Genomic DNA, 22369 nt, shown 5'->3' on the forward strand with positions numbered 1-22369 from the left:
AGTTACACAGGTGTGGAATTGCATAGGGACAAACATAGACATGCATATAATTCATGTTTCCCATGTCTCTCTGTAAAATGCTTAAATAAGTGAACAAAATTTGTGACAATATCAGAAGCCTAATTTCCATTGGCCTCCTGGTGACATCTTTGATGATTTGAAGAGAAGATAACATCGGTTGTTAAAGATCAAAGAGAAATTCTGACAAATTATTTTACATACATTTTTCAAGCTCTTTTAAAAATGGTGATGCACCATCTTCTCTTCTTCGCAAATGAGAAGTGCAGATGATCTGCAAATAGGCCAGTTCATCCAGAATCCAATGAATGATGGGGTGGTGTATCTTTGATCTCATGCAGGATGGCCTTATATGCTATTAATTATTTCATCCATCCATGTTAGGTTTATGGCTTGTTCTCAGCTCAACTATCTATTCCATACTATAACAATGACATCCTGGGGGAAAATATGATAAAAACCTATTTATCTACTGAAATACTTGAATTTGGCACTGAGACTTTGCATATTGTTCTAATCTTGTGAATTGGGAAAGGTGATCAACAATTTTCAAAATTAGAACAGTATGCAAATTCAGTTCTTTCAATAGATTTTGTTATAATTACTTCCAGGATAGCAATGATATAGTATGGATTCTGTCTCTGCATTTAAAGAAAATACTTTCACAATCTAAAATTGCTCTTCCTTCAAGATCAGGATGAAAAATATGTGGCAGTATTTACTGGGGTTGGACAAATATAATTTCGCAAATCTGAGTTATATAATCTAAGCTATATCCGTTGCCCAGCCCAGTAGTCTGTTTTAGATACAGGGATTCCAATGAATACACGGAACTGCCCTAACCACAAAGGACTTCCCCTTCAAACTCAAAACAGCAGCAACTTCTGAGCATGCAGTAGATGTGTGTTAAGCTTTCCCCTGCTCACTGGGCAGTTTGCTCACACAGGAGCTCAGTGTCTCTCCAATGTAGCACACACGAGGATCTGATTGGAGGCAGCTAGCTACTGTTTGCATACAAGCAGTTAGTCAAGAGTAAGTAGTTGTCACCAAAGTCACCACAGTTGAAGTCACCTTAAAAGGTTCAGTGCAGCAGCTCACTGCCGTCCAAAAGAAACCTCTGGATTTTATCAGCTTCTGCTTTCTCCATATGCGGAGTAAATAGACCCGAGCTTAAATTACCTCTCGGTTTTCTTGGTGAACATTCTTGGCAGCCCTAAAATGCCTGCCTCTTCAGCATTTCAAGCAAAAATGTTTGCTTACACCAGACTTCCTCAACCTGATCCCCACCAGATGTATTGGACAACAACTCCCATTATCCCCAGCCAGCAGACCAATGATTGTGGTAGCTGAGGATAATGGGAGGTGTAGTCCAACACATCTGGGGGCACCAGGTTGGGGAAGGCTTATTTTCACATTGCCCTTACCCTTAATGATGTCATCACATAACCAAATTGGATTGGCTATGTGATATTGTGATGTCATCTGGTTCGCTGTATGGCCCTTGATTGGCTGGGATCATCTATGACATAGATTCTATGTGACCAATTCAGGATGGATGAAGAAAAAACAGCCAAGGGAGAAAAAAATGGCACCAAAGCAGTAACAGCCACCAAGGGAAGCAATGGTACTGAACAGGATTGAGAAAAGGTGAATATCCACACATTTTAAATATTGGGGGGAGGGGGTAATTCCAGTGCACTGTAATGGCTAGTTCCTACCAAAAATCGAAACAGGTGAATATTTGGTGCAGCCCCAGTAACAGTTTCTCCCTCTTTTTCAGTAATACAATGAAGCAGGCTGTGAACAAAAACGTCTACACATGATTCATTCACCGTGTTCTAAATAAAGCAGCAGAAAGTTTTGTTTTCAGTTTGATCTTTTTCTCCTGTTGAGAGCTAAGCTTCAAGAAAGCCCCAGAAGAATAACTCTGCTTCAGTTGATTAACTTCAGGATTTCCCCAAATTCTGTTTACAACAAACTGGGGGACTTTTGACTTTAAATTGATATATGGCACATGCAAGGTTTCCTTGAGTTACCTGTAAAAATATTACCTAATTGCAGAAAAAAGAAGCACTCAAGACAATCTTGAGTTTCAACATAGGATTTTGAATGACTCAAGTTTATTGCTATCACCTATAGCCAAAGAATGGCATTTGACAATGGCATCATGCCCAGTAATATTTAGCAATGGGCTTTGATTGAAAAGTCAAATTTTTATTCTTATTCAAATACATAGTTCAGTATTGCCAAAACTTTTCGGATTTTTTTTTTAACCACCCAAAAAGGTTTTTCACAAATGTAGAACAGTGTCCTGGCTGGTGCAGTTTGACTTATTTAAATAAATAAGAAGTATAAAGTTAGAAAGGACCAAAAAGTCCTCCAGTCCCATTTGCACAAGGAATGGCATCTACACATTGATCAACACACACAGAATGATCAACACACAGGGTGGCAGAATAAGAAAGCAAGTATGTCAGTAGGATAATTTCCTTTAGATGACTGAAACAATAAAGTCAAGACACATGCTAAAGAAAGAGGAATAAAAAAAATGAAGACATGGTCCTATATCAGCATTATAAACATCCGCTGAGGGTGCTTAAGTGATATAAAGTCAATCCTGGATTTGGGGCATTTCCAGGAAGCCCAAGGAATGGATTCTAAGGTATGCAGATAGGAACAGCCTCAAGCCATAAACCAAATGTGCTGTAGTGTAATTACAGTGAGTTGCAGCAACAGGTGGTTAAGTCACACTTTGGTCCTGTTGAAATCAATGAGACCTGTTAGTCACAACTAACTTGATGCTCACTGATTTCAATGGAACTAAAACCTGACTAACTTCTTCTGGACCCAAACCAATGCTGATAGAACAACCACAACTAAACACAAAAGGAACAGTTTAGTAGTAGGAATAAAAAATCAAAACTACTCCAGGAGCCACAGCCTTAGCTCAGCCTATTGTCTTACATGGATGTTGAAAGGAAATAAAGAAGGTGCAGTGCAGGAGCCATAGAGAAGTGCAGAAAAGGCCCTGCTTTGCTCTACATCCATTTTTATTTCTCTCATTATGAGAACTCCAAAGAGGATCCAAACAAAGGGTCCTAACAAGCTTCATATTACTTTCTAAAATGGCCTTAAGAGTCCCTCTCATCTCTTAAGATGCTTGAAAATACAAGGTTGGAAAATGCCTGTTTTGGACATTCGTGTATGTCAAGCTTCTAGAAATGGTTCCTCTGGATCATGTGCATTTCTAACTCCAATTATTACATTACATTGTCATTCAAATTAAGAAGCAGGTTGACTGAGACCTCAATTTTGCTTTATAAAAGCAATGTGGGTACTGATTTCATTTGATAAAAGTTGCTTCTGTTTTTACAACACAGTACTGCTTTGATTGTTGTGTGTTGGCTTCCCTGAACACCACAGCGTCAATCTCAGTCAGGAAGACAGCATTCATTGACTCAATTTGATAAAGATGATGATAGGAAAGACCATTTGCTTAGCAAGCCATTTGTCTACCCAGCTAATGAAGTTCCACTTTGTTTACATAAACTAGGCACGAGGTTTTAATATACAACAGAGACAGCACCATTTTCATAAGAACTTAAGAAGAGCCCCGCTAGAGTAGACAAAAGGAATATCTTAGTTTAGAATCCTGTTTCCCACAGTGGCCAACCAGATGGCTTTGGGAGCTTCGAAGCAGAACATGAGGGCAAGAGCGCTCTCCCGCTCTTGTTCCCCAACCACTGGTATTCAAAGGCATGCTGCCTCACAACCTGGAAGGAGCATGTAGCCATCAGGACTAGCAGCCACTGATAGCCTTATCCTCCCTGAATTTGTCTAATCCCATTTTAAAGCTGTCCATGTGGGTGGCCATCGTTCCATCTCGTGATAGTGAATTCCACAAGCTAATGATGATGTGCTGTGTGAAGAAGTACTTCCTTTTGTCCATCCAGTCAGCGTTAACTGTATGACCTTGGGCTCCGGTGTTAGCAGAGAGGGAGAAAAAGTGCCTGCAGACATTTTCTCCACATCAGGCATCATTTTGTGAACCTTGATTGTGTCCCTGCTTCCTCACTCTTTTTTCCAAAGCTAAAAAGCCCCAGACACTGTAGCCCTTCTTCATACTGAATGTGCTCCAGCCCCCTGATCATTTGGCTTGCCCTCTCCTGTAAGGTCTAGCTCAGGAATATGCAACCCATGGCCCGCAGGTTGCCACCCAGCATGGTTGTGCAGCTCCATGAACCACAAGCCAGTGCAAAACCGGCCACTACCCAAAAACTGCATCAGCACAGCGCTAAGGGTAGTGGTAGGGTGGAATCGGACTTGTGGGCCAGGAAGGAGGCAGCCTCCTTTGCCCCACACGACCCTGAAACAGCCTGGACTGCTGCTTTCTTTACCTCTGCTAAGAGCGGCGCTAAAGCAGTGATCAGGTCAGGTTTGCGGCAGCAGGGAGTAAGCTGCAGCCTTCTCCTTCCCCTGTGACCCTGAAGCAGCCTGGATCGCTGCTTTACTGCCATTAATGGAGATGGTGATGCGGTGGTCAGGTTGGGGCCACTGGGGTGGGAAGGAGGCTGTACCCTCTGCCCGCCCCCAGTGATCCCCACGCAGCCCAGATTGCCGGTGATCCCTGAAGTGTGCGCGTGGGTCTGAGAAGGTGTGAGAGGGTGTGCACGCATGTATGCATACGTGTGTACACATGAATGTATCTACCTGTGTATATGTGCGTGAACATGTGTTGCAGCCCTGGCCACCCAGCTGACACCCGATGCAGTCCTTAGGCTGTGAAAAGGTTGTGCACTCCTGATCTAGCCCTTTTGGGAAATAGGACTGCTGGCTCCTGATCTGGAGTGGCCTACTGCTCTTTCCATAGCTGCATGGCAGTTCAACAGGTGCAGTTTTTGCTAGCGCTGTATACAAATGGCCTCTCAAAATTCTCCACCCTATTTGTAGGCAGAGAAACTGAGCGAGGGAGGGTTTCACTGAATTTCTCCAGGGAAAAAGATATTCTCCAACAGTTTGGGGCTCATCAGTGAGTCGTCATAAGCAGTGACAATAGCATTGCTTCTTTCTTTTTTCCTATGGTTTATCTTTTTTGCTGCCTCTGTAAGGGGCATCAGCAACCACTGTCTTTACAGGCTGGCCGGCATTTTGCATGCTCCACAATGCCCTGGACCTAGTCCCGTTCCAGGGCATTGAGAAGGGAACATGATGGCCACCACACACACACACACAACGGTGGAAAACATTTGGAGAAAAATCTGTAAAAAGGCCTTTTTCTAGGATGCTGGTGGGTGAGAAAAAGAAAAATCTCAGAAATCCTCTCAAAATGAGACATTTCAGCTCAGCTCTAGTTTCAGCAATGTTAGAAGAAGCTACACTTGAGAGATTCTCTACCATGAAGCTGTTAAAACATCAGTTCAGAAGCTGGCAGCCTTGTTGAGGAGATGATTATGGCTAATTTGAAAAGGGCATGCTTTAATCCAGGTTAAAAGTACCATACAGGTGTGAAATCCATATAAGCAGTGTCTATGAGGGGATTACATGGCTATCTAATTTGTTGATATTAATCCTGGGCAGGCTACTTGTGATAGAGCGGGGTGGGGAAGACAGAAACCTCCATACAAGCAAACCCAAAGTTAGTTCAGTGAGGGTAACTTCAGAAGGTTACATTTATAGCCTTACTTTAGCTTGACAACAACAAGTGAGTCACTGAAGAGGAAAAGATGCCTCTCTCTGGTCTTCAGGCCTTCTCTTATGAGAACGCTCTCTGTGAAGATCAGTTCTGAACATCCATTGCTCAAGCCTAGCACAAAAGGACATTGCTCGACAGGTGCTGAGCAACGTGGCTTGTCTCTGGAAAACAAAACAGTAGGATTAATCTTTTCATACCTAAGAGCCAGGCTGAGCAGCAGTTCTGTGTGTCCCAGGGAATTTAAGGTGAATGATGTGATTAAAATAGTTGCTATGCCACAGTGAAAATTAAACGTAAAATAGAACCATGTGCAAATGGCTCTAGAAATTTATCCATCTGATTTGTGGAGGGGGACCATTTCAGCACATTTTTCAAGGAGGGAGGAGAAATTCTCCAACCGTTTCTTGGGCATGGGGCTCACCATTCGCAGTGGCAGTAACACAACTTTTCTTTTTTCCTCATACTTTAGTTTTTGGTTTTGGGGTGTGGCTGTTAGTGGCAACCACAGCAACTAGAGCCTCGCCACCATTTTGCATCCTCCACAATGCTCCAGAGATAGTATCATTCAAGGGCATTGGGTGGGTGAGGGGAATGGTGGCCACCACAAAAAAAATGGTGGAGAATATCGGGAGAAAATTCTGCAAAGGGAAAATGAGAACAAGAAAAAACCCAGAAATATTCTCAGAAAACGTCTTCTAAGAAATTTTTGGCTTGGCTTTATTAAAAACAGAATGCAAAGACAAGGATTAGATGGAGCACAAACAGGGAGGAAAGGAAGCAGAAGCAATCAATAGAAACCTACTTTGCTGCCATGCACACCTAAAATTATTGTCTACATAAACCTAGGGGTGTTGAGCCCCTTTCACCCTGAGGCCCACATTCAGTTTTGATGAAGCTCTTGGGGGTCACATTGGGAAGAGCCAAAAGGGGGTGAGGCCAAAGGCAAAAGGAGTGAGGCCAAAAATACCAGCCCATTCTAGCTTAAAGCTGCCAGTAACAAAACCTTGGGAGAGGCATTTCAACCTTTTAGACTTGGGCAGGGGGAATGCACAAAAGCTAGCGAACCACCAAATGATCCTTGGTTGGAGGAAAGGGGCCCAGGGGAAGGGGTTACGGCCTCCCAGGTCAGTCTCGGATTGTAGCCTACAAGTGAAAGTGGGATTGAAGGAAGAAAAGCATGTAAGAGAACAATCCTATGTGGATTGATGGTTGCCTCTGAGCCTGGGGGCAACAGTGCAGGGCAGGAGGAGTGGGGAGGAGCAGATTTCCTCCTTGCTCCCCCCGCCCTGCTTTTGCGGTTAAACAGCTGATTTCGGCTATCTAGCTGTGGGACCTTGGAGCATGGGAAGCGGTGGCTGGACGACACATAAGATGTGTTGTACCAGCATTTCTGACCTCCCCGCCCAGCCCCCGGGAACACCCAATTTTTGCCGCTCTGTGCTGCTCTTATGAGCACGGGGCCGATCCACACTGCCTATGAGGCAGTGCAGGAGGGGGTGGGGGTCGGTTCTCTGAGAACCAGGCCTGGAAACTGACCTATCCTATGGCCTTCTAGGTGCTGACTAGCAGCCATAGGATCGTGCCTTTAGACACTCTGAAGGGAAAGCATGCCACCAAGTCTATTTTGCTATTTCTCATAAATCTTCAGTGTCGTTTAAGTGTTTTTATCCAAAAGCACTGAGAAACTGGTTGATCATGACCTGGGGCTCCTGTTCTAGGCTACCATATCTGCTCATGTTTTAAGAAATTGGCTCACCGGCTTGATGACAACCAGGACTTGCTCAAGGTTTTACTGAACACAAGTGAAGGAGCTGAACTTCGACGGTGAGGGAGGTTCTTCCAGAGCTTAAACAAAGCAGTATGCACACGCACAAGAGTTATTTACATATGTATTATAATACTTCTATAGAGCTTAATATTTTAAAAAAATCCCTAAGCAGTTCACCTTAAAATGTTTAGATAATACAATATAAAAACAATATTGAATAGTAAGTAATTAAAAACTTTACAGCAAGATGACAATAAAGCAGGCAGTGACACAATCCATTACAGGTCAGGGAATGCCTCTGTGAACAAGTATGTTTTCAGGAGGCATTTGAAGCGTGCCACAGTTTCTGCCTCTTGAATCACATGTGGGAGAGTGTTCCAGAGAGTGGATGCCACTACTTACGTGCTGTTACTTGGTGACATTCTATTGAATGTTGTACTGAACAACCAGCAAGGCCTCCTCAGAAGATCTCAGGGGTCAACTGGGTGTATATAGGAGATATAGGGGAAGGTGGTCTGCTAGGTATCCTGGTCTTGTACACTCCCTAGACCTGACTACCCATCCCAGGCACCACCCCCTTGCTGAGGAAGGAAGTGCCTTAAAGGGGCAGCCTTCTGGCCTGGAGCGTGATACTCTGTTGCCTGTCCATTATCTTTCACCCTGCGTGCTGCCTAATGATGACTAGGCTTGGTGAAGCATGAGGCTCTTTGCAGGGAGGATACCCAGATTGGGGAACTGTGGTTTATGGGATCTTTGGCTGGCGAGATCCCCAGTTGCTGGACTCAGCCTTGATGTCAGGATCCCAATCCAATGACTCTGCAATCTCTGCTACTGCACTTTCTGACTCATTAGGCCCCTTTCCCTCTGAGGGCAAAACTACACGTGGTGTTAGTCGCATAGGTCTGACCTAGTCCCGGGTTGGGTTTTTTGGACAAACAGCTAGTGTGGCCCCCCGATCCAGGGCTTTAACCCATTGTCCCCTCCGCTGTGGGCCAGATCGGGGTGGGGGTGGGGCATGCCTGCAATTTGCATTGCAATCCCTCCCCCCTAAAAAAGGTCCCATTGACACATTTGTGTCCAAGTTGCCGCTGGGAGTTTGGGTTCATGACAACTGGTTCAAGCCCTGGAGATCCAGACACCATGAATATCCAGCAAGTTCCAATCCTTGCAAATGCATCAAAAGCTGTTAACACAGAAGCCTGTGCAAATAAAGGTTAATGGTATAAGACAAGCTTATTATGTTTGATTTTTTCAGTAAATGAGAGGAGCACTTTTTCTGAATGTAAGGGGTGTTTTTGACTCATTATTCTCATAAATGCTTTACAAGTCCACCAACTATTGTTCAGCAAAGAACGTGTCAAAGCCGAGCTCACCTACACTTTGTAGTTTCACAGCAGAGTGGGCAGACTGCAAGGACCTTAGTTTTCATAATATTATTAGTTACTGATACTAAAGTACATGCATTTTGGAGAGCTTGTCTGCTGAGAAATTCTTGTAACTGAGCTGTGTGAAGACAGAATGCTGACACAAGCCTGTTCTGCTGCAACTTTACCAGTGTGATGCCTTAGTTACATATGAGTTATCCCCAGAGTTGTCTACTAGAGGAGCTTGCATTGGCTGAGTCATGTCAGGATGCTGAAAATCCCTATTTAAACCAAATCTAATAGGACCTTAAAAAAAACAAAACATCATGTGGTTTTCAACTTCTCTGAGTTGGATCCAAGGCTAGTCATCTGCTAGCAGAACAGAGTTTCCCTCCCCACTGCATCCTTGCCCACCCCCACCAAATCTGCTTTGGAGGAACCCTTTGGAGCAGATTTGGGGCATGCACAGAGGGGAAGTCCCATTGTGCTAGTGGAAATCACATTGCACAAGCGGGCTTTCTTTCATGTGACTGTTGGATCCAACCGTATCTATATATTTGTCTTGTAGTGGCTGCCAACTGATTAATGTCTGTTTAATTGGTTAACTGTGCAGCTTCTAACCAAAACATTATCCAACAATTCAGTCAAGGTGCTTTCTAGGGAAATGTCAGAAATACTGGTTATTATATTTGAGGAGAAATGGTCCTAAGGCAGACAGAAGACTCAGAGGGTTAGATTTAGAGCAATGCGTAACATGATTGATCTATAGACACTTGAAGAAAATGTAAACATAAAATGATGTAAAATGATGGCAGAATAATATGCTTCTCTTCTTTGATCATTTGTCAGTTTTCATAGAAGGAAGAATGCAATCAACACAGTGTAATAGATTTTATCCAGGCTTTTGGCCTAATCCCACATGACAACCTTCTAAAACAGCTTGAGATGGTAGGTTTTAAAAAAGTGAAAATAATTTCAGTGAAATGAGGAGTTGGGGCCATTACAATAGCATGACATTTGGAGTGAATAGCTGCCCACATATCTGTCACTTTCTGAACCACTTTGAAGTGACTAACACCCACGTCAGAGGAGGTTAATAAACAGACACTAAACAGATATATATCAAGGTAGAGAGGGGTTTCTGTGAAACCATCAGGAGTAAAACTGATGTAGGTTTATGCATCCCTTTGTCATTTAACCTCGATAACTTTCTCCCTTTGTAGGGCTAATATAGCAAGTGTGCAAGGAAATAGTGCACCAGGAGACAAATGAACAGATAGACAGCCCAACTTCCTTATGAAAGCAGGAAGTCCTTTGATGCACCAGGGTGTCTCATGGGACTAGATTGGCTGATTGCTTTTAAAACCAAAAAGCCTCTTGTCTGAAACCTGCACCCACGACAAAACAAAATACGTTGTTATTATTAGCGATGGAACTAGAGGTTGACAGCCTTTATGAAGAGGGGAGTGAAGGCTTCCTCTTCTGTAGCAGGTGTGAAACGCTTGATAGTAAGCCATCTTTCCCCAATCCCCACTCACAAACTTCCTGACATGATCAAGGGTTTTAGAAGCCAGCCTGGCAAACTGAGCAGCTCATCTGGAATCTGAGGTTGTTTTATACCTGGCTTGAATGTGAATCGCTTTGCATAATGACACAAAATAATGGGATTAAAAATCTCCTCAGAATTTTTCTTAGAATCGACCCAGGCACTGACATGCTTCTATTTCTTTCTTTCCTTTTTTTGCAAGAAAATGGGTGGGGCATGGAAGATAGAATAAAGACTAAGAGTGCAACTATCCCCTTTGGATGGATGGTTGAGGAGGGTTAGAATGGGATGGAAGTGTGCCTTCATTCATTTCATTTCATTTCTATACCACCCAATAGCTGAAGCTCTCTGGGTAGTTTACCAGCTTCTGCTTGGAATGTCTCCCACAGAGGTCCCAGGACACCTGTGGAAAAGTCTGTGGAAAAGCCCAGGATCAGGCCCATCAACTATGCCAGCCTGGGTCACGAGCAGCAACTTGTGGCCCTCCCACCAGTCCTAGCCATCAGAGCCAATGGTGTGAGATGATGGGAGTTGCAGCCTAAACAACATGGTACCAGGAAACCTAGCAGATTGCCTTCCCCTATATACCCAGCTGACCTTTAAGATCTTCAGAGGAGGCCTTGCTGGTCATTCCATGACCAAAAGAATGTCTCTGCATAATATCTCGAAGGTGAGCATTCTTGGTGGCGGTGCCCATCCGCTGGAAAACCCTCCCCCATGCAGTTCAGGAGGCAAAAAATTAGGCATGTTTCAAATATCTCCTAAAAACACACTCGCCCACCCAGGCTTTCTTTGCCTTCTAGTTAATTAATTGTAATTAATCATATAATGTTCTATCTTACTCTCCTTTGTATTGCTTTTATTGTTATTGCAGTTGAAATTGTTTATAATAGTGTATTTTAAATGTGATTTTTAAATATTTGTATGTACACTGCTTAGAGATGTTATTATATTAAGTGGTATATAAGAATAAGAACATAATAATTATTAATAATATCTGGAGAACCGCTAGTTGCCTGCCCCTAGATCAACTAGGCCTCTTTCCAGGAAGCCCCACCCCTATCCACACTTCCTGCACGGCAGGCCTTTGGAAGTGGTGGATTGTCTGCCACTTCATTCTCCACCCCACTTACAATTGCCCTGCCTGGCTACAATCCTATACACCAAGGGTGAGCAACTAGGTGCCATCCAGCTGTTGTTGGACTGCAACTCCCATCATCCCTCCCAATGGGCTATGATAACTAGGGCTGATGGAAATTGCAGACCTACAACATCCGGAGGGCCACAAGTTGCCCACCCCGCTATACACACTAACCCGGGAGCAAGTCCCAGGAAGTTTCCTTCTGAGTAGGCATGCGTAGAATTGCACTGTAAGAGAGGGGATGTTTGACCTTCCTTGACCACCCTCTGTAGGCATTGCTGAACTGATAGTGAAGATTAAGCAGCTTCCAGAAAAGTGCTGACCTGTCTCTTCTTTCCTTTGAGGTGAGAATGTTCCAGGAGCCAACATATTGTTTTCGGAATTCCATTTAGGCCTCTACCTAGTCTTGCAATGTGTAGCTACACACTGTCCCTTACTTTGGCTTGATCAGAAAGACATGATTCAGCTAAAATTAAAAAGAACTTTTCTCCGTCTTTTTTCATCTTTGGTTTTGGGTCACTTCCTCTGCCACATATCCAGAATTTTATGTGCCAGTAAGAAACAGGCCAGATCACCGTCCAATCCTGAGAAGGTGTTTACTGCTCTCCTTTTGTTATGTACACCAGGAAGCACACTGCTTCAAAGTCAGTGCCTTTTTTGGACCTGTCTGGCATCTGTAACTGGTTGCTGCTACACAGAACTTTCAGTCAAGTTACGTTCTAATCAAGTTCTGTTATTCAAAGGCTGTCTTGATGATTGCCTGTTCTTTTGTATCTCTCAACAGAACACATTTCTAATTGACTTCTGCAAGAGAGAATGGTCCTTAGTTTGTAATGTAGTAGGGCCGATCTACACTTACAGGTTTTTTTTGCTTCCAATGAGGTTTCACCGTCCGTCTTTCACACTATGCAGTACCTGCCTCGAATTGGAACCGGAATTTCCCGCTTCCGTGCTCCCGCTTTCAATAGCCTGATATCCTGGTATTTCCCCTTAATGTGCTCTGATTTTCCGCCTTCGCTACTGTATCTGTTCGTAGTCCCCTCCCCTGCCTGTCCATATATGGCGGTGTTTGTATTTCCCTCCTGTCCAATCACAGCTCTTGACGGCCCCATGTCATCTTCCGGCTACTGATCGCATAGCTTCCTCAGCACTCAATGTTACCTCAGCAACAAGCAAAGGGCTGGATGTGCGCACACTTGTCTGATCTCGGAAGCTAAGCAGGGTTGGCCCCGGTCAGTAGCTGGATGGGCGACCGCCTGGGAATCAGGCTTCCTGCATTGAGCAGGGGGTTGTTCTATACCTTCAAATGAGAAACCTTTGCTTGTTGCTGAGGAAACATTGAGTGCTGAGGAAGCTATGCGATCAGTAGCCAGAAGAAGACATGGGGCCGTCAAGAGCTGTGAGCATGGTGGGGGTGGAATCAGCAGGAACAGGAAGAGTTTCTCATCCTCCAATGAGAGCTACTGTCTTTAAGAGCAGGAAAACAGCACCGTGCTCAAGTGTGAACTGAGTGTGAACTGAGCTTGCACATTCAATGAAGCACCGCAACGGGGAAAATGGGTGAGTGTGGATAATCACGTTTTAATGCAAGAGCGTTTAACCCGACGGGACACCAAATTCATTGCGATGGCAGGCGCAGTGTAGATCGGTCCGTAGAAAGAGAGCATTGTGTCAGTTTTCCTTCTGCGTTTGCATAGAGCAGAGCAAAATTATCAATGAAAAAGAAGTTACTGAAGTTATTTTTATGCACCAGACAGCCCACAGAGGACAGACTACAGTTTGACAGTGGGGAGAGGAAAAGGAGGGGATGGAAGAAAAGGCCATGCCTAAGGCAAGAACGAGTAAATATTCCAAAATCCATGTTAGTGTAATAACTTTATTAGGCCAACTCAAAGGTCACAAAAATGTGCGAGCTTTTGGGATCTCCAGATCGCTTCATCGGGCAAGATGTTACAAAAAGCAAGTGGTGCTGTGGAAATAGGAGGGGAAGGCTAACTTGATCAACATGATGTCTGTGTGGTCAGAATCTTAAGATGAAATGGGGGAGGAGGGTTTGCAGGCATTCGGCAGTACCAGGTGACGTGGTTTCAGGTTTCACCTGGATCTGCCTCTAGAACTACTGGGAACAAGAAAGAAGAAAACAATGGTTGAAAAAATAACGTCCAGCTGTTACTCAGAACTACCTCCATCTTGGATGAAATGCATAGGTTCCTTGATTGGTGGAAATGGATTAAGCAGGTGAATATGAGCAACTTCAGTTGCACAGATTTAACGTTGCTGTGGTTGGGAATGAAGATGAGGGGATGAGGGTGAATCTAGGGGTGCTGTACAGGAAAGGTGAGTTCGTAGGAGGGATTTGAAGGAGGAAGTGAAATGTGACATCATGACAGAATTCCAGGAAGCCATTTCAGGCATGGTAAGGTGAACAGAACAAGAACAAAGCGTATGTTGGGAGACAGCTTTATTTTGGGCTAAGAGGAACAATAGCGTGAGTGGGAAGTATTTTTAGCTTTGCCTCCTTTGTTTCCAAACCCAGTACTTAAGTGTACATAGATAAAGATATACAGAATATTTGCTGTGAGCTTGTTGTAGAAGTGCACTCACTGCCTGTTTGGACACACATACAACCTTCTGAGATTGGAGGACGACCTGTTCTAGTTTTCAGCAGAAGTTCAGATTTGGACTGCACTGATGGGCCAGCCCTTGTGTCAGTCATGAAGCTGCCTCCCCAGCCTTCTCAAATCAGGCTGTGCATACAGCCAATTGACTGGCACTTTGGTCAGTCACAAAAGCACCTCCCCCACCTTCTCAGTCATATTTAAAGGGTTAAAAACCCATTAATAAAAGCATCGCAACTTTAAAGCGTGGAGCAAACACCTCAGCCGATAAACATGCAAAGGGTTTGCAAACAAACAAACCAGAAGCCTGAAGCGTGGGTGGAGGGGTAAAGAGGAAGATGTGCTCAGAATCTGATCCAGAGGTTCTATGGGCTTTTCTACATGAAGCTTTAACCCACACCTTTACCGAGGCTTCTGCTTCTGGATTCTTTGTGGGATTAAGATTGGCTCCTTTACACATTTTGTTTTGCTGGGGGTTTTCTTTCTCTGCCTTTCTATATGTTCCATTATACAACCACTAGGCAGTGTTGTAGTATAGCAGAATTGCACAATTACACAGGATTTCTATGACTTTATAGAGGACATTGAGAAAAAATACCACACTTCCCCCAATAAGGAAAAAAAATGCAATAATGGTGGCAAAGCATGGGAGAGGTGCTGAAGGATGACAACATCATGTAAAGGACCCACAAACTGCTGTGAGTGAGCAATCAGGAGTGCACAATAAAAGCCTCATGTAGAAAGGCTCTATATATGTCAATCAAGGAGTAAATGTGGGGGAAAGTAGAGATCATTCTGCAGCACTGGGGTCCCCAATTTGGGGTCCACAGGCACCAGGGCACCCTCAGAAACCTCTTTTGGCACCCCTCCATCCCCACCTATTTTTTTAAATTTAAACATAATTTAATTTAAAAAATAAATCTGGCAGCTGTGGCACACTGCAAAGCCTCCCAGCCACCATTCTTAGGAAATGAGGACAGCAGGTTCCAACTACCTGTTAAACCAAAAAGAAGTGGAAAGGGCCCACGCTGCAGCCAGGTATGCTTGGCAGGTGGGTGGGAACAATGGGGTGGGTGGGTGGCATGATCATGGTGGGGTTAAGGTAAGGATCATGGGGTGGGGCTGACCAGGGTGTTGGGTAATCAAGGGGGAAAAGTGGGGTAGGAGCTCCTGTGTAGGGTGTCTGTGTTTGGGGCATGGTTTTTCTTCTCATGTGAGTTTGTGTGTGCTTTGCATGGTGTGTGTGTTTGGGGGAAATTGATTTTAGGGTGATGCTATTAATGTAGGTTCAAATTAGGAGAGTTTTTTTTGCTTGAGGGCTCAGATCTCACCTCTGCCTTGTACTCAGGTTACTTGTCTTTTAGCCACACCAGCATGCCTTCTGTGAAAGGGGCATTTTGTGACTGGCCATGCCTACCACAACAGCCATTTCATGAACGGGCATGCCCCATGGCAGCCATTTTGTGATGGTGCCCCCAACACTCTCCAAATTTCAAATGTGCCTAAAAAAGGTAAAGGTAAAGGTGTCCCCAACCAGTCGTGTCCGACTCTAGGGTGTGGTGCTCATCCCCGTTTCTAAGCCGAAGAGCCAGTGCTGTCCAAAGACGCTTCCGTGGTCATGTGGCCGGCATGACTGAACACTGAGGTACACGGAGCGCTGTTACCTTTCCCGCCGAGGCGGTACCTATTTATCTACTTGCAATTTCTTGCTTTCGAACTGCTAGGTTGGCAGAAGCTGGGACTGAAGACGGGAGCTCACTCCGTCACGCAGCACTCGGGTCTCGAACTGCTGACCTGCCGACCTTCCAGTCTGCAGTTCAGCGTCTTAACCACTAAGCCACCCCCAAAAGTTGGGGTCCGCTGTTGTAGTATGGTGTCAGGCTCCTGGGCAACCCAAACTTATGGAAGACCTCTTCAGAGGAGGAGGAGGATTTGGATTCCTCAGCAAGACATGGGGCAAGGCATCCCACAGAAGACATGGGAGAACCCGAGGAGTCCCATTGCAGGAATGGCTCACCTGAGGTCCACAAAAATCCCTCTGACCCCATCCTGAGCCCCACCAGGGTTCCTGACTCTCCTCCCTCATCCATCCGGAGCATCCATGCGTCCAGAGCGTTGGCAGTGATGGACCAGTTGGGACACAGAGTCATCACTGGAGCACCTGCCTGGGTGCTCAAATAGCCTTGGTCCCTTTATGCAGGAGGAAGGGTCTACTTATGAGTAGGAGGTCTCAGCTGTAGCCCATGAAGAAACAGACTCAACTTCAGCTGGTGAATCAGGGACAGCAAGAATATAAGGCCTCAATCTGGCCCTGGGCCTTTGCTCAGTTAACAGCTCTCATTCAGTTCTCTGCTCCTACTACTTTGCTCTGGATACTCAGAAGCCTGCATGCCCTCCGGTGTCCAAGTAGGCCTGTATGCACCCTAACGGTGTGCCTGCCCTGCTCCTGATTTTGGGAAGGCCTTTGGGCCAAGTGCACTCAGTGGGGCCCCCTCCTTGCCACTGTTGCTACTGCTCATTTACTTGTGCACTCCCTCTGGGCTTAATCTCTGTCAGGGCAAAGCGAGCAGAGTCTGCTGTGCCTTCTCCTTGCTCTTATCCCTGCTTGTAGTCTTGGAGAGGACAGGTGAATAGGCTGCAACTGCCAGGAGGAAGAGCAGGGACAGATGGCTCTGAGGGTCAGTAATGTGCCCCCTGCAAGGCTGTGAGCCTCGACAGGCACTCAGCCATGCCAACCCTTGACGCCAGCCCCGCACCCTAAGACTGGGAGTCATTTGGGAACTGAGCTATATGTCGATGAAATTGCTGGAAGCTGCCTTGGACCCATGGGCTAGGAAGGAGTAAGTGTTGTGTAGTGGTTAGAGTGTTGGCCTTGGACTTGGGAAACCCAGGTTCAAGTCCCCACTCGGCCATGAAGCTCACTCGGTGACTTTGGGCCGGTCACTGACTCCCAGCCTAACCTACCTCACAGGGTTGTTGTTGTGAGGATAAAATGAAGAGGAGACTATGTAAGCCGTGTCGGGTTCTTTGCAAGAGGAAAAAAGGCAGGATAGAAAGAAAGAAAGAAAGAACTGCTGAACGCTGTGATATTCTCACTGAAAATAACTCATTCTAAGAGTGTTTTGCTGGACTGTATGCAGCAGATGCATCTCTGGCTAACAAGCAAAGAGTTAAATGCATTCCACGGTGTGCTTGGTAGAGCATGGGGATTATTCGTCCCTTGAAGTTGTACTTTGTCACAGATGCATATAGGACAACAACAAACCTATTCCTTCCTTGTCCTGGCACCAGAAGAGCCTGTCCTGTCCGATGAGCCTCATCTACTGGTTTTCCCACGAGGTACTGTTCTTCTTTAATTACCCCCTGCATTGGCACTCATGAAGAACTTCTGAAGAAAATGTACTGACTTCTAGCCAATATGTGTGCTGCTAGCTTCTTGATCTTTGCCAGTTCCTGGCCTCTTTTACTGGCAGAGAAAACAAGCCTATATGGGAAAGGGCAATGTGATTTGTATTGAAGGATTAGATCCATTAAGCAAGGATTTGATTGGCCAGTGCTGGTGTCTGCACTGCAGAAGAGTCTTCCCTGCTATCCTGCCCGCCCCTGGATGGCACCCCTGGTACTATGACGTGGCCCTCAGACTCCTCCAGCTTTTCAGAATATCTTTGAGCCAAGCTCATAACCCGCAAATTCACCAGACCTCTCTGCAGACTTCTTGGAGAGGAAGAGGAGTTACCACACTCTGATTCTGGGAGTGGCAGGATAGACATTTTGGATAAATTATCCCCCCCAAGCACCCAAGGCTTCTTCTAGTTGGGGTGGACAACACGCATGTGCCCCATCTTCTCTTCTACGGCCCTGGCTGAACCACTGAAATTTCCCTTGCCATGCTGTGTGATGAGGGGAAAAAATGGCAGTGTGCTGCCAAAATTCAGCTGCAAACCACTAAGGAGTCTTAAAAAGGACAAGCTAAATTTGTCCTTTTTAAGGATCTGTAGCAGTTTGCTGGCAAATTTCAGCAGCAAACTATTTTTTTGCCACTGCCATGCTGCCATATTTCACCAGTGTGGCGGCAACAGGACTGTAGCCCCAGAGTGGGGTGGGGGTCCAGGGGATGGAAGGTGGCTCCTGGAGCCCCAAAGTTACCCACCCCTGTTCTATAATCTCCTGGTGGAGAAGGCAGAAAGAGGGATTTGCACAGATTCTAGTCAGAATACCCCACCCCACTTTGCATCCCTTGTAGCTTCACTTGTGAGGAGGAGTGGAACATGGACTGTCTTCGGGCCCTGCCTGGTCCTATAAAGCTCATCTGATCAACAACCTGCCAGTGTGTGTATATGAGAGAGTGAGTGGCCCTGTCCACTTTACCTTTGACCCCACTCCTTTTTGCAGGGGAACTGGCTCACCTCTGATATGTGGCATCCAGAAGGTTAGCCACTAGGAAATGCAGCCCTCTGGCTGAAAAAGGTTCCTCTTCCCTGTCCTAGAGTAAAAGCCAACTGGGAAAAGCAGTTAGGGCTAAGGAATTGATAGCACAAAAGTGATGGGTGGCTAAAGGGTTCTCGACCCTCTCCCACGAGACAAACCAAGAGTATCTCACCTGATAGAAGGTGAGTTTCAGGCCCATTTCTTGGCAGCAAGTCATATACTTAACAATCCATGTGACAGTTAATGCAATACTTTAATTTTAGAATCTACCTGCTGTTTTTTCATCTGGCCCATATCTCAAGAAGCAAGCTACGTGAAGGAGAGAGCACTGGATTCTACATTTCAATATAGCTCAGAAAAACTGGGTTGTTCTCACTGGAGCAAGTACAAACATTAGCAAGGCAAGGTGTCATCAGCTCATTCCTGGGAATTTCCCTGCCTCTCACAAGGGGGGGTCTTAGGCCACGTTGCACATGGCCTAAGGGGTAAAATAGGCTATCACAATGTATTGGGAGTGGTGGCTCATAAGGAAGGCATTTTCCCTATGGCTGAGCCAAAACATGTCCACTTTTTCATGCAATGTTTCATGTAGCCCCCACCATTTTGGTGATTGTTCAGGGACCCATGAAATGGGGATGGGGAAGGAGCAGCTGCTGCTTTAAAGGATGCCCTGAGAAGGAGAGAGATGATTCTGGGCACTGTGTTGTGGAACGCCTCCTTTAAGAACAGGTACAGGTGCTTTAAGGGAGGCAGTCCACAGTGGGGCCCTGCCCTTTCTTTCCAAGAGAGGGAGAAGTTTTACCCTGGAGATTGTCTCCATTTTAAAGGATGCAACCCTCTGCAGGATGCCCTGCACATGTTTTCTTCCCCTACCTTGGCAAGTGCTACAGGGCAGCAGGGATGGGAAAACCTCTCACTTCTGGTTTCATGTAGTTTCTCATTTTCCTAACCATAAGTTTGTTTTGACCTGGTTCTACATGAGTTTGCAAAGTTTGCATTTGCAATTGGTTTGCATGAGGCCACCCCCCCCCCCCGCAATTCATCTGTACATTTGTGCACATTAATTCTAATACATGCATTTTTGTATGCACTTTTCCTAGTTTGCACAGTTTTTGCAAGAGATTTTACCCAAATCGGTTCGGTAATAAATGCATATTTATGTGCATTTTCCCTTAATATACGCATTTGTGTGTGCATTTCTTGAGTTGCAAATGTCATTACAAAATTCTTTAAAATGTGGACTTTGGTGTGCAAGGGCATTCTAGTTCTCATATAGGTTCAGGAGGTGCAAATTTGGCATGTTTGCAAAAACATTTGGACCGAATGAATTTTTCATCCATCCCTAAGGGGTATGGATTGTAATTTATGTCATGGGGATAGGGGAGAAGCACTGCTTTGTTGAAGGAAATTTCACTGCCCCCCAAGGCACCTTTTGATGTGAAAAATAAAACTCCATTAAAACTCAGTGAATATCCAGTTTCCCCCACAATATTCAGAAGGAAACTCAGTTCTCATGTATCTTTCAGCTTTTTTCCGCCCCTAGACTAATGGGCCATCTTTTCCCGGAAGACAGACAGGCAGTTTTCAGGTTAGTTTGGATATATCATAAGAATGCGTTGACCCAAATGTTTAAAAGTTTGGCCCTGACTGGCAGCTGATTGCTGCATACAACAAAATATGGATTTGGCACATTGTGCACGAGCCAAATATAGCCAAGGGAGCCTTCTCCACAGGCCACTTCTGGATGCTGGACACAGGGACCCATTTATCTGCACAATAACCTGCTTTTATCGAACAGTTATATATTTTCCTAGTTGATACTCCTGTATTGCCAAATAAATATAGAAAGGAAGTTTTTAAAAGTCAGCATTTAAATGTTTGACTTTTTTTTGCTGAGACTTAAAATAGGGGGATACCCTTTTTCCAGCTCTACCATTAATCTATTATATATTAGATTACACTGCAATGGCAACAATGATAGCAATAAAAGCAAGCTAGACCAGCTTTTACTGCCTTAGATCAAACTAACCTAAACCATAGAAACATTGCTGTTACTACTTGCCAAACTGTGTATAAAAGCTATCTTTGGAGAGTGCCTTCTCCCATTCATGCTTCCGTATGCTCTCACTTTCATGGCAGAATCCCTGTTCTGTGTCTTCTTCCTTTTAAAAATGAGGACTGCAAAGCGGGTGGCATGGGGTGGGACAGAAAGTACATCTCCAGATGTTTTGGACTTCAGCTCCCAGCATTCCTGACCTCTGGCCATGCTGGCAGGGGCTTCTGGGAGTTGACATCCAAAACTTCTGGAGATCTAGCTTCTGACCACCCCAGCTGTAACGCCATGGAATTGGGCTTCCTCTGTATGGCATTGACCTGCCAGGAATGACCTGCCACTGAGGCCTGTCTGGTCCCTACTTTGTTGGGCTTAATTCCAACTAAGGCTGCATTCCTATACACACCTACCTGGGAGTAAGCCTCATTGAACTAAATGAGGCTTATTTCTGAGGAGAGACACATAGGATTGCATTGTAAGTTGGAGGCAGTAGATGAGAATGCAGTCCATTCCTGCCATCCACTCCCACGCAGGCTGTGGCTGCCAATGAACAACACTAAGCAATTTGGATGAATATTGAGCAATTCTTGATATCCGTCTTTCCCCTACAAAATTTGCTAATCCTTTTTAAAACTCCTGTATATACTATTATTACTCTCTCATAACCAAACAGTGCTTTTCTTGAATTAGCACTTCTAAGCTATCCATATGTACCAGATGATCTATTTCTCCATATGTTAGATTCTTATTTTTGCAATTAGTATTAAAATAAATACAAATAGACTAATCAAACTACAACTGTGTGTAATGTGGATAATGGCAACTGCAAGATATAAACATTAGCTGGAAGATTTTCCGAGATTTAAGGCTCAAAACTTTGCTTATTATTGTGTTTTACCGGAAGAACAACAAGCCACACAAGATAATTCTGCCTAATTAAAGGCACAAGACGCTGGGTTTACTGTTGTAAACTAATCAGAATGAAGTGCCACCTTCTTGGATTGATACCCATGTCCTCTGATGCACAATAGACAAAATATTTAGCACTGATGCTCTTGTACTCACTGGATTCTTTGTAGTAATATCATCATAGCTTCCTCTTCGCACTCCACTCTTGGATACTGGATTAGACATCAAACTGTGTGAGGAGCTTACAGGTGCATGCATGGCAAAGCTGGAAATGAATAGGTAAGACACCTGACTAACCATTCAACTTAATCCTAATGAGCAGGAGGCACTGCACAAAGCTGCAAGCTTTGAACACATAACAGGAGGGGCCAGCCAGCCAGCTTCTTACAAAATCAAAGCTTCCGTAATGGCCCAGGAAGTTTAGCAAATTAAACAACAAAAACTTGCATGTTATTTGAATTACTTCATCTCTTCTAAGGGAATGGTTTTGTCTTTTAGAACCTTGATTCACTTCTCTGCATGCTATCAAAGGAATTTTGCATTCATCTTTAGAGGGAGAGCTTCATAGGCAGTGCTGGGAGGAGGAGTGTGTGTGTGTGAACAAATACTTCCCTAAAAATTAGCTGTCCTGTCCATCTCATCTGGTTTAGAAATATTGTTTTAAATTGTATTAATTTTTTTTAAATTGAAGTCTTTAATTTTTTGCAAGTTTTAACTCTAAGTCACCCTGGGAACCCCACTGGGCCTAAAAGCTGACTCATACTTTTATAAATATATCTATATATCGTACAAGTATATTATATTTTTATCCCAGCGTTTCTCCGAAGTGGCT

General features: G+C 44.6%; 1 protein-coding gene across 2 annotated transcripts in view; it reads right to left on the reverse strand.

The window, feature by feature from the left end:
• The window catches only part of TAGAP (T cell activation RhoGTPase activating protein), a 71674-nt gene extending 49815 nt beyond the window's left edge, over positions 1-21859 (reverse strand). Inside the window, exons 1-3 of one of the 2 annotated variants that reach the window (XM_084827934.1) lie at positions 21694-21817; positions 7467-7555; positions 5701-5871 (exon numbers count right to left, since the gene is read on the reverse strand). In XM_084827934.1, coding sequence (XP_084684060.1) covers positions 5701-5871; positions 7467-7555; positions 21694-21795 — 362 coding nt within the window. In that variant the 5' untranslated portion in view covers positions 21796-21817. Of the gene's footprint in view, positions 1-5700; positions 5872-7466; positions 7556-21693 lie in introns of both variants that reach the window. The other variant, XM_084827935.1, reaches the window with a different exon arrangement.
• Positions 21860-22369: the final 510 nt, after the last annotated feature.

Source organism: Heloderma suspectum, chromosome 1 (genome assembly GCF_057233095.1).
Source record: "Heloderma suspectum isolate Gila_16-S chromosome 1, 16-S_ref, whole genome shotgun sequence".
Lineage (NCBI taxonomy): Eukaryota > Metazoa > Chordata > Lepidosauria > Squamata > Helodermatidae > Heloderma > Heloderma suspectum.